Genomic DNA, 22,046 nt, shown 5'->3' with positions numbered 1-22,046 from the left:
GGCGAAGGAGCCGGGGCGATGGGCCCGAGGCAGTTTCAACCCTCCACGAGCCGGCTCCATGTGCTGAGCGGCTGCCCCCTGGGTCTGTGCATTGCAATCTCCCTGCCGACCTTGATTGTTGCGTTGATGTGTTAATCGGAGACTTGTGAACAAATTTAACTTCCACTCGAACAGGTGGATTGAACAAGAAAGTTAACTGTGTGTTGCCCCCAGCAGCTGTTCTGGGAGGACAACGCTCGGGGGCTACCGCTACCCATCGGCCTGTCCAGGTCATGTGGTGCGGTTGTGGTGTTGGCCTTGGGCCAGCCATGCTTGGGGTGGGGTGGGTTGTGACGATGTCTGTGGGGTGGTCCGTAGGGCTCCCGTCCTTAAAAGAGCCAATCAATCGTTGCTGTAAGAAGATCTATTTGGGTTCAGCCGTTGGGTGTCAAGATGTGATCCTCTCCCTCAGCCAAATTGTTGTGCTCCATCCACATAGTGGCTGCTGCCGGGGTCTCCATGTAGATGGCTTTGCCTTTGTATAGTATTTTGAGGCGCGAGGGATACAGGAGCATGTATTTGAGGGCGAGCTTCCGCAGTTGGGCTTTGACAGGTATGAATGAGTTCCTGGCTCGCTGCACTTGTGGGGTATAGTCGGGATAGATTGCGATCTTGGAGCCATCGCGTCTGATCTCGCCTCCGTCCCTCGAGAATTTGAGGATCGTCTCCCTGTCGCGAAAGTTTAAGATCTTGGCGATCATCGGGCGAGGGTGTGATCCCGGAGGGGGTCGCTTTTGTAGGGCACGGTGGGCTCTCTCGACAGAGAAGCCCTGTGTGAGCTTGCCAGCTCCGATTTCCTGCATTAGTAAGGACTCAATAAATTCTGTGGGGTCGGTGCCTTCCATCCCCTCAGGAACGCCGAGGACTCTGATGTTATTGCGGCGAGCCCTCCCCTCTGCTTCCTCCGATCTCGCTTCAAGATGTGCCACTTGTCTCTCAAGTGTGATGACTTTTTGCTTTAAGTCCTTGGCAGTGTCTGTGGTGTCCTGTAGGTTTATTTCCACCTTATCTATTCTTTCCGCTAGGTTGCGGGCGTCCTGACGGATGAGCTGTATGTCCACCTTGAGTTCATCTATCCTAGTCTCCATGCACGTCTGGAGTGCTGCGATAGCCTGTAGCACTTGGGCGTTGCTGGGGTCGGCAGCGTTTGTTGGGGGTTCTGTCTGTGTGGGGATCTCGTGTTGGCCGGGCTGTTTGGATTTAGCCCCCGAGAACGAGTCCATGATTGATGTACCCCTGTTCTTGTTGCGTGAGGTAGACATTTGTCCTTCCTGGTATTGTGACGGCAGGGATGAGCCACCAAACGGCCCCTAGGCAGTGTAAAAACAATGTGAGCCACACCGAACTGCGCGTTTCAGAGAAGTTCGGTGGTATTCTTTTGTAGCGCCGGAGGGCGCAAGGGGGTGTAGGTAGTTGTGTGGCCCAATGCAGGATATTCCCTCAGCAGGACAACGGGGTGCTCTGCGATCCCCTGGCACACCGGGCCGCTATCCCGCAGCCCCACTGGGCCCTGCCGTCTGTGGCTCAGGCGTGTTCCGGCTCCCAAGCGTTGGGTCAGGGTTTACAGTCTTACCGGTGCTTCTGTGCCTGTGCTGTTCGCTCCCCAGCCGCCCGGCTATCTATTCAGGATGAGAGGAGGAGGGACCCGCGTAGCTCGCCGCGGTGACAGGGGCCTGCTTAGGTCTCCGCCGCCCCGACACACGGAGCTCCTCGCCGACGGGGTCTCCCACGTGGTGGCCGCTGTCCGTTCGCACTCCGTGTCTCCTCCGCGGCGATCCCGGAGCCGCGAATATGGCTCCGTCCGCTCCCCCGGGCAATGCGGAGGTTCTTTCGGGTGTTCGGGGGCCCCCAGCAGCAGGGTGCAAAGGTGTCCGGTCTTTCCACTCCGAGACAGGGGGGGCGGCGCCCGATGGATTATCTCCCCGCTGCCTCGCTGCCAGCTTGGCCCGTCTCTCCGTCAGGCCTCGCCGCCGTCCGCCATCTTGTTTCACCCGGGGGCAGCAGTACGAAGGCTGCGTTTTCGGGAACGCCGGTTCCGATTCCTCTCGTTTCAGCGCCGAGCGGGGTCGGAATCGCCTCCCCCTCCTGGGTGTGAGTTTGGCTCTTGGTTGGGTCGGGAATATAGGTCGAGTAAAGGATCTGGGCCAGGATCGAGACGGGAGCTCCACACAGTCACGTCTTTACGCCATCAGCGCTGGCCACGCCCCTCTACTTCCAAAATGAACACATGTAAATCTGCTTTTGCGAAGCAGAAAACTGATATTTGAAAGCTAAATGTAAAATAATCCTGTGGCTCGCAAGAAAACACAATTGTAAATGTTGGGAGAGGGGCTGCAAAGAAAGGTATATTGTGCTCTGTTCCCCCCGCCCTCCCCTGGAAAAAAAAGGACTTCCAACAGCCTGGCTGAGGTCCAGGCATTTCCTGTCAAACCAGTTTGGCTGAAAGGATAATTTCGCATCTACCCGTGACTAAGGCTGCGAGGGCATGTGCTCTGACCTCCTGACACTGACAGTGTGATAATTGCAGGGTCTACCAGAGTGACCGGCAGGCCTGCCATCAAATACAATGGAGATGACTGGGCCATGTGTTCTGGCCGGGTGGTGAGATTTCCTCTTCATTCACCCCAGCACCCACTGGAGGTCTTCTAAAGCGGAGTCATGGAAACCCTTGTCCAAGCTGACCTAGGAGGAACACAGTTTGACTGGGGGTTGGGAAAACCGCCCACAGTTGGGACACATCCAGCCCATTTGATTTAAAGACCTTTTCATATTAAGACATTTCTCCCAATGCCATGAATGAGCAGTAATATGATATGTCAGTTTTAATGTGATTTTTGGGACAAGCACAATAAAACTATGTGCATTTCTCTGGCATGTGGTAAATTGAAGTGGCAGGAAAAATCCATTTCTGGGGGAAGCATAAATGGCACAGATATTACATTTGGGGGAAACTATACCAAATACTAGTATGCATAAGTTTATCCATTTGCAGAATTTTAGATAGTATGTTTCTCCTGAAAACAGCGAAATTGTGCCCAAGGAGGAGGCAACCTCGCCAGAATTGGCTTTTGAACAGGCATATTCCTTGTGGAATATGGGATCTGCCTATCTGATTTTTATGATGGTGACTATTGTAAATATGAGGTTTTCGTGCCATAACTTATTTTTGATAAAGTAACTGGTGAGACAAAGCAAGTCATAAAACGCACACACTTAAACTGAGGTCATGTCCCCCAAACCAATCAGCTCGGAGGGAGGTGGGAGGACCGATAGCCTGGCCGATCCCCTTTGAGGGTTAAGTCCAGAGAACTTCCACCCACATTGTAAAAGTCTCCGTCACTCTGGATATATAAGCAGGAGGCAGAGAGACGCAAGGGACTGACTGCACTGACTGAACTTCCTGGCTTGCTTGCTTACTTTCTTCCTGACTGACTTCCTGACCTGCTGACTCAGACCCAAAACCAGATCCAGAGACAAACTACTGATCCAGGTCCAGGCAGAACCATCTATCTAGACCCAGGCATATGCAATAATCCAGGGAGAAAAGAGGAGGGGCCACTGATGCCCTTTAGGAGAATCCAGTAACCAGACCCTTTGCCCAGCTGATTTATCCCGCTGTCCACAGTGACCAGACTTTGCCCAGCTGTTCCCATCCAAGTGAGCCCAGCCGTCCCTGTGACCAGATCTCTTGACCCCGCTGCCCAGATCCCTGGCCCCACTGTCCAGAGACCTGGATGGCTGTCCAAACTACCCAATTCAAGTGTATTTTGTAAGTATCAACATCCCCCCCGCACCCTAAAACCACATATCCCGCTTTTTAACTTGCATTCTGTCCAAATCCTATAAAAACCATAGTCATTTCCCAAACTGTTAGTATTCTCGGTTTACCCTTTCCCTAGAAGAATCCGTGTTAGTTCTTATTTGTTAGCATCTTTCTTTTCCATTTCTTTCAATTATTTGTGTAAATCCTTAGTATTATATAAAATAAATTAATTAATTCCCCTATAATGAGGTACGCGGCACGAGCTGGTCAAAATTGCAAATTAACCCTCTTGCGTGCAGTGGCTTTCTTTAATATAGCAATTAAAATAAAGTCTTAGATTTTTGGTGCAGGATGACTAGTTTTACTAATTTGCCAGTTTCTTGGCTTTTCTTTAAAATCCGATTTGCATTTCCTCTAGAAAAACCCATACTAGCATCCTCTAACCAGTCACCCTTTACCTTCACAATCCTATCTGTTCTATGTTTTGTTTCCCTTCCCAAAAAACGATTTCTGATTTTGATTGCAAAGCCCAGTTACTCAGCTGTTTGCCAGTTAAAGCCCGTATGAAATAAGAAATTGCAATTCTGCCTCGTGTGATTTTGCTGCATTGTTTTCCTTCCCAAAGTCGATTTTCTCACCTGTGTTCCCGTTGATAGCGCCCTGCTCAGTTGCCTGTAAGCTTCTTTGCCTCTTTAGTACAGCCACACAAATTTCTGTCCTACGGACCATGCCGCAAGTGCAAACTGATTTACAAGTAACCAGTAAATCCGAATATGCCATTTTGCTCCTTTTTTGAAGGTTTTCCTTTCTGTTTTTGCCTCCCATTCTGGGGTGGTGGACTCCATTTAAAAAAAAAAAAAACGATATTCCCTCTGATTTCTGATTCCTTGCCACTGCTTTCAATCCACACAGAATTTAGTGAGCAACTGTTTGGGGAAAGTGTTGCAGGGGGAGTGCATAACCTATCTGCCATCTGATTTAAAGGAAAGTGATTTTATTTCTATTTCTCTTAAAGGTGAATGTACATTGTTTTAGAAGTGAATTAACTGTATATCAGATTTTGCATCTGTATTGCCACACCGTGGTGGCTGCTGACCAACGTTTTGTTTTGCTTTAATTTCCTTTGAATTCTAAAAATAAATATCTTATTGTTACACACCATCCTGGTTCATGGTCCATTGCGACACAGGGCGTTTGTTAAGGTCGATGTGAGAACGGTTGGGTGCCTTCTCAAAATGAATCTAGGGTTCAAATAAAGATAAAAGGGTGTGTTTTATTGTGCGCCACCTTCATTGTCAGGGGAAGAAGTCTCTGGCTGAGGTGTGCCGTGTGATAATCCGCCACAATATAAGGCCTGTATAGGGTTGTTCACTGAGTATACCCCTTGGGTTTCACTTTGCACATGGGGGCGTTAAGGTTTAAAGGCCCCAACTCCGGTTTACCTACAGGTTGCGGTTTACTCCTTAATAAAGAATTAAGGATGCATTTCTGCGAAGAGCAGTTCTCTCCAGAGCAGTTATTGCAGCAAGCCGCTTGGAATCCACTCTGTGTAACTTAGTTGGACAAACTCTTAGTGTTTCGTTTTTAGGACTGAATTGGATTTTGTGGCTTTCACCTGGAAATTAAGTGCTCGAATTCCGTCCCCGTTTCCCAGGATTCTTTTTAGTTCTAATGCACGCGCATTTGCCTGCGCACATTTCTGCGAAGAGCAGTTCTGTCAAGGGCAGTTATTGCAGGTGAGGCGGGAGCGTGGGCTATTTTGAATGTGCTAATGTTTTTATTTCATAGTTTTTAGTTGATTTTATAACCTATAATTCTTTGTGTGGTTACAGTGAAAGTGGATTTGCCTATTGTGCACTTCCTGTTAGTTTTTCTTCTTGTTTTTTTGTGCACGTTTTACTTTGTCATTTTTCTTATTGCGTGCGAACATGCCGGGCACTTATACTTTAGTGACGGGCATCCCGCTTTAAAAAGACTGGGTAAACCTGTTAATGTTGTAACAACTCTCAAACGCTTGAAGCACAAAAAATTGACTCTTAGTTAACTCGAATCAGAAGATTCGTAAAGTGGCCGCTGCGGCGATTAGCGACTTACGTCGGTACTACCTGCTGGAACCCTGTATAACAAACTAAGCAGTCGCCTCTAGTGGGCTAGTGAAAAACGCTCCGTACGACTCTATAATCGGCAGGGTTTGAATTGGAAACGGTTCTAGCTGGAGCCCCAGAGCCTGATGACAGTACATGAGGTTGAGCATTGTCTATCTAGTGATAATGATTGCATTATTAAGCGCGACGGGGGCCCACTTGTCATGACCCCTATCCCTGACCCCCCTCAGTGTCAACGGCCCCCTGACAACAGTGAGGTTACAGCTCCCGACAGTGACTCCAAGGGTCTTAAAAACCCATCAACAGCAGACATGGAGACAGTCCTGGCACCTTTGGCGCCAGGCTCATTATCAAGAATAAGACAAGCCCACTTGGGCCTTAATCCAACATGGAGGCCCTTCCTACAGCTCAGTTCCATGAATTGAAGCATGCAGGCTAGTGTTTTGGGTGTGGTCGAGTCTTCAGGTGTGGCTGGCTATATAAGGTACGCCCAAACTGGGATTCATGCTTTGCGTTATTCTGCACTCCTGCAGGATAAAGCTCACCATGTCCAGCTCCAGCTCATCTGCTTCTCTTGGCGACTTGAATCTGCAGCATCAACCTGGATTCCACCGGCAACCTACAAGAACAGCATTACCAAGAAACACTTACCTGTGAGTAGCAGCTCCAACATCCATCCACGCATCTGTCCGTGCTCGGTAGCTCACCCATCTCTGGAGCACTCCGCAACTTGCAAGAACAAGAACAGCATTAATGAGGGACAATTACCTGTGAGTAACAGCTTCTGCAGACGTCCGTGCTCGGTGGCCTCGCCATCTCCGGAGTGCTCCGCAACCTGCAAAAGGACAGCATTAACAGTGGGTTCTAACATTGCGCTATGCTGATTTGCAATGGTGACGGAGAGACGAGCAAAACACCATTAACCACTTACCTTCACACTCGGTCACCGAACAAACTGCATTCCGGATCATCAGCGTGCTGCCTCCTGCGTGAAGGAGAGAAAGGAATACAGGTTAGCAACTGGCTCACGTTGTGCAGTGCCGCGCTTCGCGCTAAACTACTTACCTCAGCCTTAACCATCCGGCGCTGCGGCTCCGCAACAGCAATAATCCCTGTGGAAGACAGAAAGACATTAAGAGCAAAAAGGGCAAAAGAACACCGAAAAGCACAGGGAACGAAAAGAAGACAGGAGAGGGAATAAAGACTGAAAGACTCGCCTGAGCACATTAAACAAGTCGGTGTCACAGCCGGACTGGACCCGACACACACAAGGGCACAGGACCAGTGAAGTAACTAGGCCCTCAGAACGCCCACAACTCACACGCGCCCCTGCACTGAGACGCAGGACGGAGAGCTTTAACGCACAAGAAAATAAGGTGAGGCATAACCCTAAGGGAAGGGACTTGGTCAGTGGGAGGTGGGAACCCCCATCACAGGCTCTGTATCTAAACCCCATAGTCCTGTCATAGGACCTGCCACCAACCAACCAACATACATACAAATAAGCACAAAGGGGTCCAGGACAGCGCACAACCTCCCATCCAGTATTGTGTGGAGTCCCCGTGGATATCGGGTGAGCGTAACACTCTCCACAGTGCGTAGAAACTGAAAAGTCCCACCCAGTCAGCTTAGCCTTTGAAGCATAATGTAACCCAAAGGGATGAAAATGAGGAAGAGGGGCTTTGTGATGAAACTTCTGGCGCTCCAGCCCCGTCCCCGTCATTCACAGTAAATCCCTTCCCATAATGATTTATCCCAATCTCCCATTATGTTCTTACCATCGACACGAGACTCCCCAGCACTCTCGTTGTCCTTTATTGAGCCGACGCCTAGGAGGGGAAACTAGACCCTGCCATCTGTCGGAGGCAATAACATCCAAAATACATTACAGGCTATGAATATGGCATTATTTTCCCTAGCCAAACTATATGAATGTTTAGATTCAAAATGAACATTACATTCTGACCTGCTTCTCCAGGTATTGCAAAGGCAAAAAGACAGTGGTTTTGGCGACGGACAGAAAGAATGAAAGGGGGGGGAGGGTTAGACATGCTTAAAATGCCGAAAGAAATTAGTGGGATCATCAAGGACGATTTCAGCTCAAATGATGTGAAATGTATTGAGAAGGCGATTAAGTCCAAGCCCATCCATGTTGCGAAAGGAAGGGAGGGGGGGGGGGAAATCAAGGAAAAATTGGAGAAAAGAATGTAGAAGTAGTCATCCAACATGAATCGGTGCAAATATTGCATAGTGAGGAATGCCCCTGAAACAGGTTCCAAAAATGCTGGAAAAACACACCCCAAATGTGGAGGAAAAAACAAACACCTATGATATGTTGTTTGTCTATCTGAGGAAACCTCTTTTAAATTGTTGTACTTTTATTGTTTAGGGAATGGCTTCAAGTTAGACCTTCCATCCTCAACACCTTTCACCCAAGGCAAGGACTTTAAGTTTATATTCTTCACTGCACCACTTGATTTAGCTATTCTGACAACTTGCTTTCAAGGAACTTCTGATTCAGGTAACCTATTTTAAGTTAAAGGATTAGTTGTGACAGGAATGTTTACTTTAGGGATTTCAGTACTTTGGGGTACCTTTCTACTTAATAGGCAAAGTACACCTTCAGTTTACGTTATTCACACAGGGATGGACTTTAAGTCACTTGTGATTGAACACTTTGCTTTATTCTTGAAACCCTGTTTTGGTTACACCTGCTTAATTAAGTATTTCCTTTAAGAAAACCCAAAGTCTTAGACCCTTCTGTACGCCATGTTGTCACAGAAAGCAAACCCTGAAGGGAAACATCCAGCTGACTGGGCCTGGCAGCAGCCAGAGATCCAGACCAGTCGAAGCTCCTTGTTCTACCGCACTGAACCAGTCGCTCCGTGTTCACTGCATCTAGAACAAGAGGGAAGATGCTGGCACTGACGTTTGCACTCCTCCACCAATCCAAACTATTGCTTGCACTTCAAACCAGCTTGACGCTGCTTCGTGCCCTAGATGAGCCCATCGCCTGCTAGGCCCGAATCAACTGCTCGAACCGGGACCCGAACCGAATTGCTGGGGAGTCATATCGATACTGACCAGGGGTTACAACCATCGCTCGATTTGGCTAGCCCTTGAATGGCCAATCCACTGACCTGCACATAAACACTGCCAAGAACACCACGCATCAACCCCACACCACCTCCCAGCGGTTAAAGCTCGGCTGTGCTGTGAATTCTTGGGACTGCCTGACCTGCATCGTGGATAGCCCCCTTTCACTGCATCCAACTTACCCAAACTGAGCTTGATCCGCTCATATCAACCCTTGGCATCTGGCCTGACTTTGTCATCTCACCAAGAACCGAATCCAGGTAGTGTATACCGCAAACTGGGTCCTTGGTCCACTTGGGCCCTAGAGACTAGTTAGGTCACAATCTCATCTGTTTTCAACATGGACTTATCCTTTTCGTGGCTAGTAACTAATCTACCACCCCTGGAACTACGCTCTGAGTGCTACTTGTCTGTGGCATCTTCTCTGTTCTTCCTTCGGGATGGGTTTTTGTACAGTATTTTCTATTTGTTCTATTGCAGATGGTGTTTAAATAAAGTGTATATATTTGTTTAGAACCTTGATTGGATGGACGTTCCCTTTATTTTGGATTGTTACTGTGTTTGGGTCACCACTGTTTCACCTTCACACCGCTCTTAAGAGCATAGCCTTTCCTTTGCCCACTTTACTGCAAAGGAGGTCTATCTCTTAACTGTCCCGGTTTTACTTTTATGATTGCATTGTGTTTAGGTTTGTAGAAGTGAGGGTGGAGTGGGCCATTTTACCCCTACTCATGCTTGTTCTCCCGCGTAGAGGAATCCAGTTAGTCACACCACATAAGATGCAAACCTAACATTTTGTCCATTATTTATGACCTCCCTTATACTTTGAGTGTCCTATAGAAGTCAGAATGCTTAGTTTTAGATTGTCCCAAAGACAGAGAGTTGGTGTCATGTAGGCATGTTTGTTCTCCCTACGGATCTTGGGGAGCTAAAAGTAGGTCCTAGTAGCTTTTGCTGTCAAGCTAATAAGGATTCTATTCTAGGCTGCAAGTAGGAGCTAAATGGCTCTCGTTCATTTCGAACTTGGACTTGCGTTCGATAATTCAGAGCAAAGGTGATTATTGCATTATCACAGATGTGCTTTTGTTTATTTAATTGAAAATGAGCTTCTGGTTAGCTAAAGTTTGGGAAACCAATAATTGAACCCAAGTTGTGCTTGCAGTAAAGACTTGATATAATAATCATTTCTCGTGGTGATGGCAATATAGATTTCAGTGCTTATCTAGCATTAAGGGGGACAACGCTGCTGCCACGGGCTGTACCAGGTGAAGTCACACCGCCCGAGGGGAGACAGGCCCTCGGGCAGCAGTGCTTTTAATGAAGTATAATGGCCGTTGCGACCTGGTACGGCCCTCGGGCGGCAGTGAGTAAAGCCACCCGCATCACGGCATAACATGCAGGGAGTTCAATGCTTTGTTTTTCCAAAATTGAAATGGAGAGACCACCCTTTTTCTCAAGGCAAAAAAATAAGTCAAAGCCATGGAAATGGGCAAGAGAACATTGCCTTCTCCTTTTTGCTCTAGTAATTTGTTACCTTCTGCTAATGGAGACCATGAGTTGGTGAGGTTCAGGGTGTGGCACAGAGGCGGAACGAAGAGGCTGATGAAGGCGGTACTGGTACCATGCACATTTGAGGGGATGGGGACATGTTGGAGATTTGAATGCGGGACAGCAGGACCTCGACCCACTTTTCCTGCATTATGTTGTATGGTAGGCATGTGCAGGGTGCTAATAAGGTTTGAGGGATTCTCTATTTCACAAGTTTATGCTCCGATTGGCACGGTTTTACAGTGAATGGCCGCTGATTCATTTGCATATTTTGCAGTCGCATAGCATTGAACCCTTTTGTGTGTCTTGAGTAAACATTTCTGAGTCCCCTGGATTTGGGGTGAGGAGGAACAAAGCTACGTCATCTCTCAAACAGGTTTTTTGTGTGTGTATATACTTGAGTGCCATAGGGCATTCAAAGCAGTTAATGATTAAATGCTGCATTCATCCATAAATGCCACTGTCACTTGTTTCCCTGCAGGTGTGATGAGTATTTTGTCATAAGGCACCGGGGCGAGCGACGGGGACTGGGTGGCATTTTCTTCGATGACCTAGATTCGCCTTCAAAAGAAGAAGTCTTTCAGTTTGTCCAGAGTTGCACTAAAGCCATTGTGCCTTGCTATATTCCTATTGTCAACAAACATCGCAACGACTCCTTCACACCAGAAGAAAAGCTATGGCAGCAGCTTCGGCGTGGGAGGTAAGGGCCATTGGAGCCGTTTTAAAATGCAGTTCATGCTTGCTTCGTATTGCCTAAAGTATGACCGTTTTCAAATACTGTAATGTGAACCTGTTTCAAGTATTGTATGCAGGAGACCAATAAAATCACCATTATCTCAGGTTTGGTTTTTAATCATTACATATAGAAACCGTTTATGCAAATGTTATAAAAGTAAATATTTTAATTAAATCGTTCTGTTCACTGCCTTTTCCTGGGCATGCGTGAGTGACATCCGTGACTGTATATTTGGGGGGGGGGGGTTCGCAAAGCGCTATAGTAGAGGCTGGTAGAACTAAGCAAAAAGTGCCACGCGAGATGTCCTTTGCTCACCCAAGAGTATCCACAGATAGATAAATCTGCGCTTGGGGGGGGGGAAGGGGGGAGAGTATTGGTCTAAGCCCTCTGTAATAACATCTGCCTCTAAGGAAGCGATTAAGAGGGCAGCGGTGGATAAGGCCCAGCGTGAAATCCTGGCAAAATCCAGGGTCTCAGAGCAACTTGCCCGAGACCTTGCTATTAAACGGGTTGGTTGTGAAGAGTACCTGGATTACGTCACCGCCAGGTGGGAAAGGGCTGTGTATTTAAACTTCTGCATTAGAGTCCCGCCCACAGCTGCTCTCCGGCACCGATGGAATGATGCTGTTCCCGCAACATGTATTCTCTGTGGTGAGGCAGAGGACACTGCAACATTGCTTTACCCAGTGACTAAGCCTTTGAGGGAGCGTTTTTTGAAGCCCTTGTTTTTAGATTGCAGTTACTAAGCAAAGCAATGGCTGAGTGTTTGGATACTGCTAACGTATTGGCCGTCACTGCCTCTAGCAACTACCTGAGCTGGAAAAATCCTTTTAAGAAAGGCCAAGATATTCGCTTTAGGTTCTGATGAAGAGGAACCAACTGAATTTGTTTTAAACTGTAAGCTCCTATCTGCCAAGTGATTATGATGTTGATGTACCTTTTATTGTGTACTGCTTTTATGACTTTCTTGTCGAAATAAAGCTGTTGATGATCCAAGCCAAACTTCTTGGAATGGAGGCAGGTGAAGCAATTTGAGACTGTATTATTATCTCCATGAACCCAACCTATTGGCGCGCCTGATGATTCCCATAGAGTTCTTAAGTGAGAACATAAAGTATGAAAATGTAGGGTGATCAGGCATCACATTCAGTTGATGCCCGGCAGGGTTAACTTACCACAGCTGTTGGGTGGCTCACATGGCTTTGGGATAGTTGAATTTTGATGGTTCAATTCAGTCCTTTCATAAAGAACTGATTCACAAAGTTGAAATGTGGTGAAAGAAACCATATTTGAGTCAAGTACAATGGTTTACCATGCAGACAAGGCCCTTCTACTCTTGCCTGGTTTCATCTGTGAAATGTTAAGGTAGTTGTGTCACTACTAGCTTCTAACGCCTTTCAAGCATGAGCTGTGAGGATGCAGTCCCCTGGTGTCGAACTGTCGGATCTCTATGTACAAGGCCTTGGCACTCATGGTTCAGTGTTGCAGGTCTTCAGCTATGTCAGCTTCATGGTGTTTGGTCCTCTACTAGCAGTATGATGACCCCGGGCCTAGTGTACAAGGAAGGAGCTGGTAGTATAAACCTAGTTCTTGCTGGTCCCATCCCGAAGAAGCCCAATTGCATAAATGTCACCCTGTAATGTAGAATAGCCGGTAGCCCAAAGGTACCAGGTGTAGCCTTGCCATTAGTTGGCCATGGGTGTCTTTGAGGTTCCCTCCTACTGTCAGTTCTTCAGATATTTTACTACACATTCGGACATACACCTGGTGTAGGCCATACAAATGTATCGGCAATTGGGTTTGAATGTCCAATCCCAGCTATCATTTGCATTCACTCTGACAATACGATGGCGCCCATATTGGGGGTTAGGGGGGAGGCAACCACATGAATTGTTCAGATGTAAGGGGCAGACTTTCAGGATGAGCCTCCAGTACATCAGTTTAGGATTTTTCACCAGGCTCGAGGTTAAAGCTTAGATTAAGTTCACGACCTTGAGAAATAGCGCTCCTTTTTATTGATTTAGTATTTTTAGCACATTTTTCACCATAACATATCTTTGTGCTGAAGAGATACAAAGGAACTGGACAAAAGAATTCGACCATGGATGGGATTGTGCAGCAAGGATGTTCCAGAGATTGCTGGCCTGAATGGAAAAAGTATGACCGCCTAGCCTGCGGTTGCTTTTGGGCAGGGCCAATTGTCCTTTTGTTAGCTGAGCACAGTTTGCTAAGAGTGTTTGTTTTTTTAATTTGTCAGTGATGAAATAGGGCCTGTGCCATTGTATGCACGATGGTTGATGCATAGGGATTTGAGCTTTGTCTTTGGCAGAATGGGCAGCCTTTGAAGTGTTCTGATTGCTGGCTCATGTGATCGTGGCCTTTTTGGCTGAAGGTGCTTCTGACTGAAAGGATATGTGCTAATGTGCAGAGATCCTCTGGATAACGGGTCAGATGCTTTTAAGGGAATCGTCCCTAAGACAGCCAGACACCTGCAGCTGTTGACTACTCGTCTAGCAATTGATTATTGGTTAAGAGGTGTGAATGACGTCGAGTTGTGGGCATTAGGAGTCATGGTGGTGATTCTTGTGGAGGAAAATATGCTCGTTTGTTGCATAGCTGTACTGTTGCTCGGATGGAATTGGCTAAGCTGTTGATTAATCAGAGGTAATTGAGGACTTTGAAAATAAAAGTAAGTTGTTTGGTGCAGATAAGAACAGCAACAAATAGTATTTTGGCTCAGAGGGTTTGGTTTTTACAGCAAGGTTGGTCTGCTGACCGTATTGGTGAAGCCCTTTTTTATCCGGTTGACATTCTAACTTTGAGCAGGTGAGATTAATACCATTCTTGCGACAGGTGTTTGGCTTTACATTGTTTAGGGAGTAAAAGTTGCTCCTAGACACTTTATCTGTAGGGCTGTGATCAACTGAGGCATAACCAATGTGATACGAATCATGGGCAGTGAACAAGTACTGTATGGCTATAAATCGGCATGTACAGCGTGCAGTGTTTGAGTCCATTGATTGCAGGGCGGTAAAGCCCATTTCCAAAATGGCTGCCATTTGTATCTCTCTTGTCCTCTTTCAAAGCTGAAAGATGTCCCTGGCATCAGGGCTGTGCACATCCGAACATCAGAATGGAATGCTCAAGCAATCAAAGAGCTGGGCTCCTGGTAGCTGACCAAATTCTTGCATTGGCTGTTAAACAAGCAAGTTGTGCTTGGAGGGATCTAGTTGGCTAATTATGATAGTATATTAATGCTGCAAGAAGTGCTCTAGATAAGATGTATTTTACTCTCTATTTTTTAAAACTTCCATGGAGCTGCAAGGGTGAAAGCAGGGGCACAAGATTCTACATGTCTTTTTCTCATTTTTTGTTGGAGTATTTTTCTCCCCAATTTTATTTTCTGGGAGTCTTTGCCAATTTATAGGGATTAAAAGTGTCTGATACACATCTTATCTGTAGGGCTGGCTGCAAGGCTTCACCTCTTCTCGGATGCCATACTTGCTTTCTTCCTTCATCTCTTCTTGTTGGCAGTGGTGGTTGAGCAGTTAGGCATTGTTTTCTTGAGTGCATTTGGCTTTTTCAGAGTAACCAAGTAGCAAAATGAATAAAAGAAATGTCCAGACAGTTTTAAGTAAGTATTATTTATTTTTAATGTAGGTCCTATGCACGTACCCTTGAAATGTACATTGAAAGGTGGAGTCAACCGGTGAAGGAGTTAATGGTCATGGCCAGGCTTAAGCTCATAGTAGTTGGTTCATGGGCTCACAGAAAATCTGAGTAATGAATATGCAGTTACAGGGGCACCACACACAAACGGTCCAACTGTGGTGGTGGACTTGCTCAAGCACCATTGTGTTTGCTCCATAATGGTCGTTAAGGAAGCTTTCTTGATATGTGATTAGACTGGGTCTCGGTGGCGAAGTACCAGCTTGTGATTCTGGTCCATATTTTTAGAAAAATTCCCTGGCAGCCTTGTTTCCCCCTGACGCACACCACTCGCCCTCTCTCATCTCCCTTCAGTTAGGTTCAGGAGACTAGAATGCAGAAATGGTCCAAAGAAGCCGAGTTCAGATCAAAAGCAGGTTCAACAATGCAAATGGTACATTAGCATTGGTTCCCTATAACTGTTGTCTGGCCTAGGGACCAAATATTCGGATTTTCTTGGAGGAACCTCGTGTCATTTCATTTTCTTGCGTTAGACTCTGTTTAGGGGATGCCAGTCACTGGGTTTAAGTTGAATAGTTTGTGATGCTGAAGGGATCCACAGGTATCTACATTGGTGTGTACAATGTATATTCAATCAGGTGGCACAAAATTTACACTCGCAACTAACCGTTGGCTATTGATGTTGGACTCTTGGCGAGTGAGAAATGGTGGGCATGTATAGAATTGAGGTTGCAAGTGACTTTAAGGCTGGCTAGTAGCCTGCATCTGGAATTTTGTTCCTATTGTAGATGTGAGTAGCCATAGAGTGCAGTCAGTCAGAGCAGTGCAGACCATCCTTTTGGAACTTGGGTCTTGTGATGGTCGATGAAAACCAGGTAAGGATATTCCTTGAAGATGGGTCTAAGCCTCGTAGCTGCAGATATCTAGCTCAATCAGCTGCGGGTGTCTCATATCTATGCTATACTCTCAGCAGTTCGTTCAAATCCTTTAGGTAATCTGGGTGGTGGCAGTTGTTGACAATGCCTCCACATCGGTTGACAATGCCTCCCCATCGGTTCAGCTGAGACCAGGAAGAGCTAGTTTCCTCCTGGAAGGTAGGAAGTCTGGTCCCACAAGATTGTGAGGAGAGCTTAACCGTCCTGATGAATCTTGTAACTTCTTCGGCTGGGCCTCTGTTTACTTTCCTTTTTGTAGCTCTATTCAGCTCTTCGACAAGGCAATGCAGTACGAGGACGCATTTATATAGAAATGGGGCATATAGGAAATTATAGGAAATGGGGTGTACAGGCCCCACATCATTGGTGGTTGGTACATTCCTCTTTCACTGGCTTTTTCTGGGACGCTTGGAAGTACATCGTATGAAGCCTATGTTTGAGGACCTAATTTCATTCCTGGCGCACAGCAGGATTGGCATGCTCTTAAGCTTACTTGTCGGAGCATGCAGGGAGTAATCCTTCAAGTCAGAGAAAATTGAAAAATGTACAGGGTAGCTGCAAAAGGGACTCTTGCTTCATTGCACCCGTTAAAGGGGCAGGCCTGGCTGATGTTCACCATCCTCCTGACAATCCCAGGCAGAGTATGTCTCGCACACTGTTGGAACTCATTACTGGAGTTTTAACCAAGTGGGCTCCTCTCTGACAGCCAGACTAGGAAACTGGTTTGGGGATAGCTAGGGACATTGTGCAACCCTTTCCCTTGGGAACCCATGATTCCCTTTGAGTTCACATCTGGTTTTGCGTTCTTGGTCAGATGTAGCGATTAAAGCTTCAAGAAAAAGTTTACAACACAGTGACCCAAAAGGGAGAAAACCACAAATCCAACGTTGCTTTGGTTAGGACGTTCAGTTTTGCAATGCAGAGTTTGACTGAAAAACAGTTCTGTGGACGTTTTTGTTTGATGCTCATGTCCAAGAAAGGTCGCTTCAGAAACCAAAAAGGTGATTGGATACTTATGATTGATTCCTCAGCAGCTTTTATTACATTGGTTTCTGTTGAAATGGAGTTGGTATTCAGCAGCTGAAGGTAGTTGCTGGGGAGTAGGATATGGCCCAGTGAGCGTAACGGACTAACTTCAGGCAGAGGTCTAAGCTAGCCAGACTCTCCTAAATTACAAGCATGAGCCAAATGGCTCCCAGTTATTGATCCCTGAAATCCATATACAAATCAATCTAAAGGGAGTCCATAGCGAACTGCTAGTTGTTGCCTGTACCGCGCAGGTCCAGAGACAACCCATGTAATGTTTCTGCCACATCAGTGGAGCCTAACTTGTAACGGCAGAGATGAAATGCTGCCCAAAGCATTACAGTCAAGGCAAGCCCAGTGAGGCTGTGAGATCTGGGTTTCTGTAGTTTAATATTTGGCAGAACAGCCAAGCATTGTAAGCATCTCAGCTTCCATGTACCTTTCCAGGTGCAATCCAGGATAGTTTCTGCAAGGAGATGGCAAGATAGTGACCAATACAGGCATTGCAATGAGGGCAATACGTTTTGGCTTTATTCCATAGACCTGCAGGATGCTTACTTTTGCATACCTTTTTATATTAAGAATACAAGCCTTTCATTGGGCTTGTGATTGGGCATCCCATCAGTGCCATTAGTACGTGCACTGTTCCTATCTTGACAACTTTGGTGAGAGTTCGACACCTCTGTTCCCCTTACGTTGTCTTTAACTTCTGTTTGTGTGTAATATTTAAATACGTGTTTGTGCTTGGCTTTACTCCCTCCGGAGTGGTCGGCCCAAAGTATTGCCAGTCCTCGAGGCTTGCAGGACCGCGTAAGCTGTGTGGCTTCAGAGGGGCCTGCTGCTGAATGACCCAGCCATGCCACATCCACCCTTGTTCTGTCACCTCAACCCCATGTAAACGATCCTCTGGATTTGCATCAGCATTGTCCCAAAACTGTCTTTATAGTAGAATAAAGGGTGAAAGAGCGTGCTAAGAACCCTAGCTTCACTCTTGTCATGTTTGGGCTATTTGGTGAAGTGCTTTGTAATTTCTTGTAACTGTTTTGCTGAGTATTTTATTGTTTTACTTACCATCACCTTAGGGCAGGGTTCTGTAGTGGTTATACGTTGGCATATTCACTTCATAGAGGCCTTGTGGCATGTTGGGAACATTTTATTACCGTTTGCTCGCCTACATTTAGTGTCCCCTACATTGAATACACTTCCAGCAGACCCACCTGAGCTAGGGACACAGCACGCTGAGAGCATGTTGTACTCCTGTGACCCACAGGCATAACAGGTCCGCGTTAGCAGAACGCTTGTTTTTCCTGCTGTACCTGGAGGCCGCGTAACTACGTTTTATCGTTTTCATAGGTAAGTTCCTAAGCCCTTAACATATTTTCTTATCTAGGCTTACTCACTTTTTCTATCTTTGCCCATTATATGGGCCTTCAAGACCTTGCTTTACATTTACGCTTTTAGGCACACTGTCGTCTCTTCACAAAAATCACAAATACAAATTGAGGTTTGTATGAGGATGGTTTGCAATCTACCATTTCTCAGTCAGCAATATCAGTCTTAACATTGCTTCCTCAGTCACATGATTGTCAACCCATTACTTGAGCCGTTGACAAATCCAATGGATGCCAACCAATTTCCCTGAATTGCAATGGGTCTGAGGATTTAACAACCAGTATGAAAGAAACATGTGCCTCCAAAATGGGTTTATCGTGTTTATCTTACATGCAATCTGAATGTAAAAAATGTCACCTCCCTTCCCGTGGTGACCCCTGGCCCACTCATGATCCTCCCATTCCTATCAGCACTTGGAACATGCACGATTTCAAATTCAATTAAGGTACTAAAAATGAGCAGGGCGGTGTGCCTAATACTAAAGTAATGCTTTACCTCCAGCCTTAGCAGAAGCTGGTTGGTCTTTATCCTTGCCCGACGAAGTGCCCCTTTGCACGGCTAGTTCACGTTGGGCACTTAAACATCAGATCTGTCCCCTGTCATTGCATGGAGATACACAACCCCATTTTTCAGTATAGCCTTGGTTATATGGCTATTACAGAAACGTGGTTAAAGGATTTCCCTGGTCCTATTATCTAACCTTCAAGAGGGCTACGAACTACTAACTACATATAGGAAGCACAAAAGACCACCAAAGTCAACTCTCATGTCGATAACCCAGATTTTGAAGTTTTAATTATTGATATCTGTTCTTCTAGGTCATCCACTGTTCAGCTCCTACTATGTTATCACCCCCCTCATGCTTGTTACTTCCACTTGAAATTAATTTATCCCATATGAAAACAACAAACCCGCTCACCCAGTTATATTTTAATACTTATTTTACTTACCCCGATGAGGCCATAGCCCCTTTGTTCTGCACTTTCCTTCAAGAGAAGGAATTTCTCTTCATGCTCATGCAGCCCACATATATTACATTTTTGATTACTCATCTCCAATGTTATTCCCAATAAATATTACACTAACAATTTACTGTTCGGATCACGCTTTGGTGCTTTTTCCAACTGGCCTTGCTCTCCGTCTCTCCCCATTCTTGAAACCACATCAATTCCATCTCCTATTGAAATACTAACTATTGTCTCGGACCGAGACTAATCAAATTAGATGTCAAGATAAGAGGGTACTGCAGAAGTAATGGCCAACAAGTATTATGATGGTCATTTTTATCAAATGCAAATCAATTGGCCTAGACTTTGACAAAATGAAAACTAGAAAATGAGTGGTACATGGCCAACCATATATAAATTACCCTTCGGATGGAGCAACAAAAATATAAATTCACTATAAATTAAGGTTTCTTTTCACGACACATTGTGCAGCAAACTCAACTAGAGAATTTTTAGAGAGACAAAAAAATTCCAAACATCAGCGATACACACTCTGGCCTGGTGCAATTTGTCCCATTTCCCTTTCTCTAATAAGCTAATAAAAATAAGAAATTGCATCCCTGAGCAATTACAGAATATGGCTTGATGTACTGTACCAAGAGACTGGACTACAGCTCAAACTCGCTTCATTTTTCTCAGTAACCTTCCTTTTTTTTCGGGTATTGTTTCCCTAGAGGATATCAAATCGTTCCTCTTCAGCGTTTATCCATCCTACTGTACAGGGGATCCGTGTCCTATTGCTAGTATCAAAAATTGTTTGGCCCTGCGTAACAAATTGGCTTCTGCCGTGCAGGAGTACAAGGATGAGTAGAGGCTAAAGCACCCACTCTGCCCTCACACTTCTACCAACCAAGAGCCAGAACAATCATTGAGGTAAAACCACACGTTTGAGAGATATACCGCCTTCACCTTTTTGTAGTCGCATGGGCCGAGGGAAGCTATACCCTCGAGGGGTGTGAATGTGGTTCAGTATTTTATTTCTATAGCGCCTACAGCCCACAGACATCAGGGCACTAACAAAGGAGACAAACATAAAAAACAAGACAGAGGGCATTACTAGTATACCCTTACTGAGAATGGGTGCATCCTAGATCGACCTGATCATTTTAATTAACAAGGTATGTCTTCAAAGCTTTCCTTTAGCAACCCAAATGGGGGAGAATAGCAGCCCAAAATAAAAGATTGCCCAATCAAGATTCTATTAAAATGTTTACCGTATAACTAGCTAAAAAAGCCTACCCTTGTAGAACATGGAATATTCAAAGATGGAGAAGAAGCAGCACTCTGGGTAATGAGACGGGGGGGGGGGAGTATAAAAGGCAATTAAGAATAAAATGTTGAAAAAGATATTTCCTGGGGTTGCAAAATGTATTAAAATGACCTCTCCAGTCTCTAGTGCCGAAAGATGGACAAGGGGGCAGATATTGAGTAACACTACCTTTGCAAAATTCTTCATGGTTCAATGGTGTCAGACCAGGCTTCTAGGCATCTTTCACAGGTTTGCCTCCAATTGAGGATGCGGCAGTCGCAGTGGTCCAGCAGCAAGCTGATGTTGAGTCTGGGTCAAATGGAAGGTAAGCTGCAGTCTCGAAGTATCTACTGTAGCTGTGCAGATTGGGTGGTTACCAGGTTTGGTTCGACGGTCGAGTATCATATGCTGACAAACTGGTACCATGATGCGCGCGTGAGTCAATTAGATGCAGAGGTCACTGTTCGGGAGACACCAGGGTCGGGTTGAACAATGAATGCCAAAGGCATCTTCAAAGGGTTTTGGAGTTTTGCTCGGTGTCGAACAAGCTCTAGTGACAGCAGTTCGGCGTCAGACACAGGGATTTTGGCTGTTTGGGCTGCCAGGAGCTGTAGTCCCTCTCCAATATGTCTAGGGCTGAGATTAGTCCTTTTATCAGGCTACCGAGCACTGGGAGGCTGGCACACACCTCCAGGGATCCTACAACCCAATGAGGTCCTAGGCAACAGGATGGCTGGCAGAGATGCAGGGCTTGGCTCAGAAGCAGGGCTCACCCCCAATGTCCCGTGTGGGTGGTTGGGAGCAGAGAGAGGCAAGTGTTCCAAGGGTCTGCCTTGGAACACTTGCCTTCACCTCACAACTGGAGGTCTTTACTTCTCTCGGCAGGGTCCATCGAATAATCTTCTAGGGTGGCGTCCCAAGATGATTCAAAGAGGTGGTGTGAGACCCCTTTGCTTTAAAGGTAAAAGACCACAGGTGATCGGACTAGCTTTAGTCCAATCTCAGAAGACCTGGGCTTTGCCCTTCTGACATCACACCCAAAGTGCTCTAGAGGAAGTGGAGGGGACAGGAAGCGGGGGGAGGTGCTGAGGGGGGGCAGAGAGAAACTAAATGGTGAGTCTTCCTCCACAGTACAAATAGCTCCCTGGCTACACCAACTCTGCCCCTTCCCGATAGAATCAAAGGTCTTTAGAAATTCAGTACCCTGATGTGAGGACTAGCCCTCTGTGAATGGGTGTGCCTGTGGATTCCTGTTACCAAGGGAACATATATATTACAGATTGACTACCCCTCTCTTCAAGTCCTGTATGTCACAGGTAAGGGTAAAGGTTAACCTGTTTAATTCATTAGCAGGGTAAACACCTTATAGGGGAAATTACTGAAGCAAAGCAACTTTGCAAAATATAAATCTCTTCAATTATTTTTCATAAAAACACATTAAAAGACATTACAGACATTTTCTAATCGTCAATCATACCATT

At 46.0% G+C, this 22,046-nt stretch overlaps 1 protein-coding gene across 1 annotated transcript in view; it reads left to right on the top strand.

The window, feature by feature from the left end:
- CPOX (coproporphyrinogen oxidase) overlaps positions 1–22,046 on the top strand; it is a 103,102-nt gene that overhangs the window by 57,436 nt on the left and 23,620 nt on the right. The window contains exon 5 of the mRNA XM_069637203.1: positions 11,033–11,251. Coding sequence (XP_069493304.1) covers positions 11,033–11,251 — 219 coding nt within the window. The remainder of the gene's footprint in view (positions 1–11,032; positions 11,252–22,046) is intronic.

The sequence above is a fragment of the Ambystoma mexicanum genome, chromosome 7p (genome assembly GCF_040938575.1).
Source record: "Ambystoma mexicanum isolate Mex_15411 chromosome 7p, UKY_AmexF1_1, whole genome shotgun sequence".
NCBI classification, from domain to species: domain Eukaryota; kingdom Metazoa; phylum Chordata; class Amphibia; order Caudata; family Ambystomatidae; genus Ambystoma; species Ambystoma mexicanum.
Note: the sequence above shows the minus strand (reverse complement) of the source record. Positions and strands in the feature narration are given on the sequence as shown.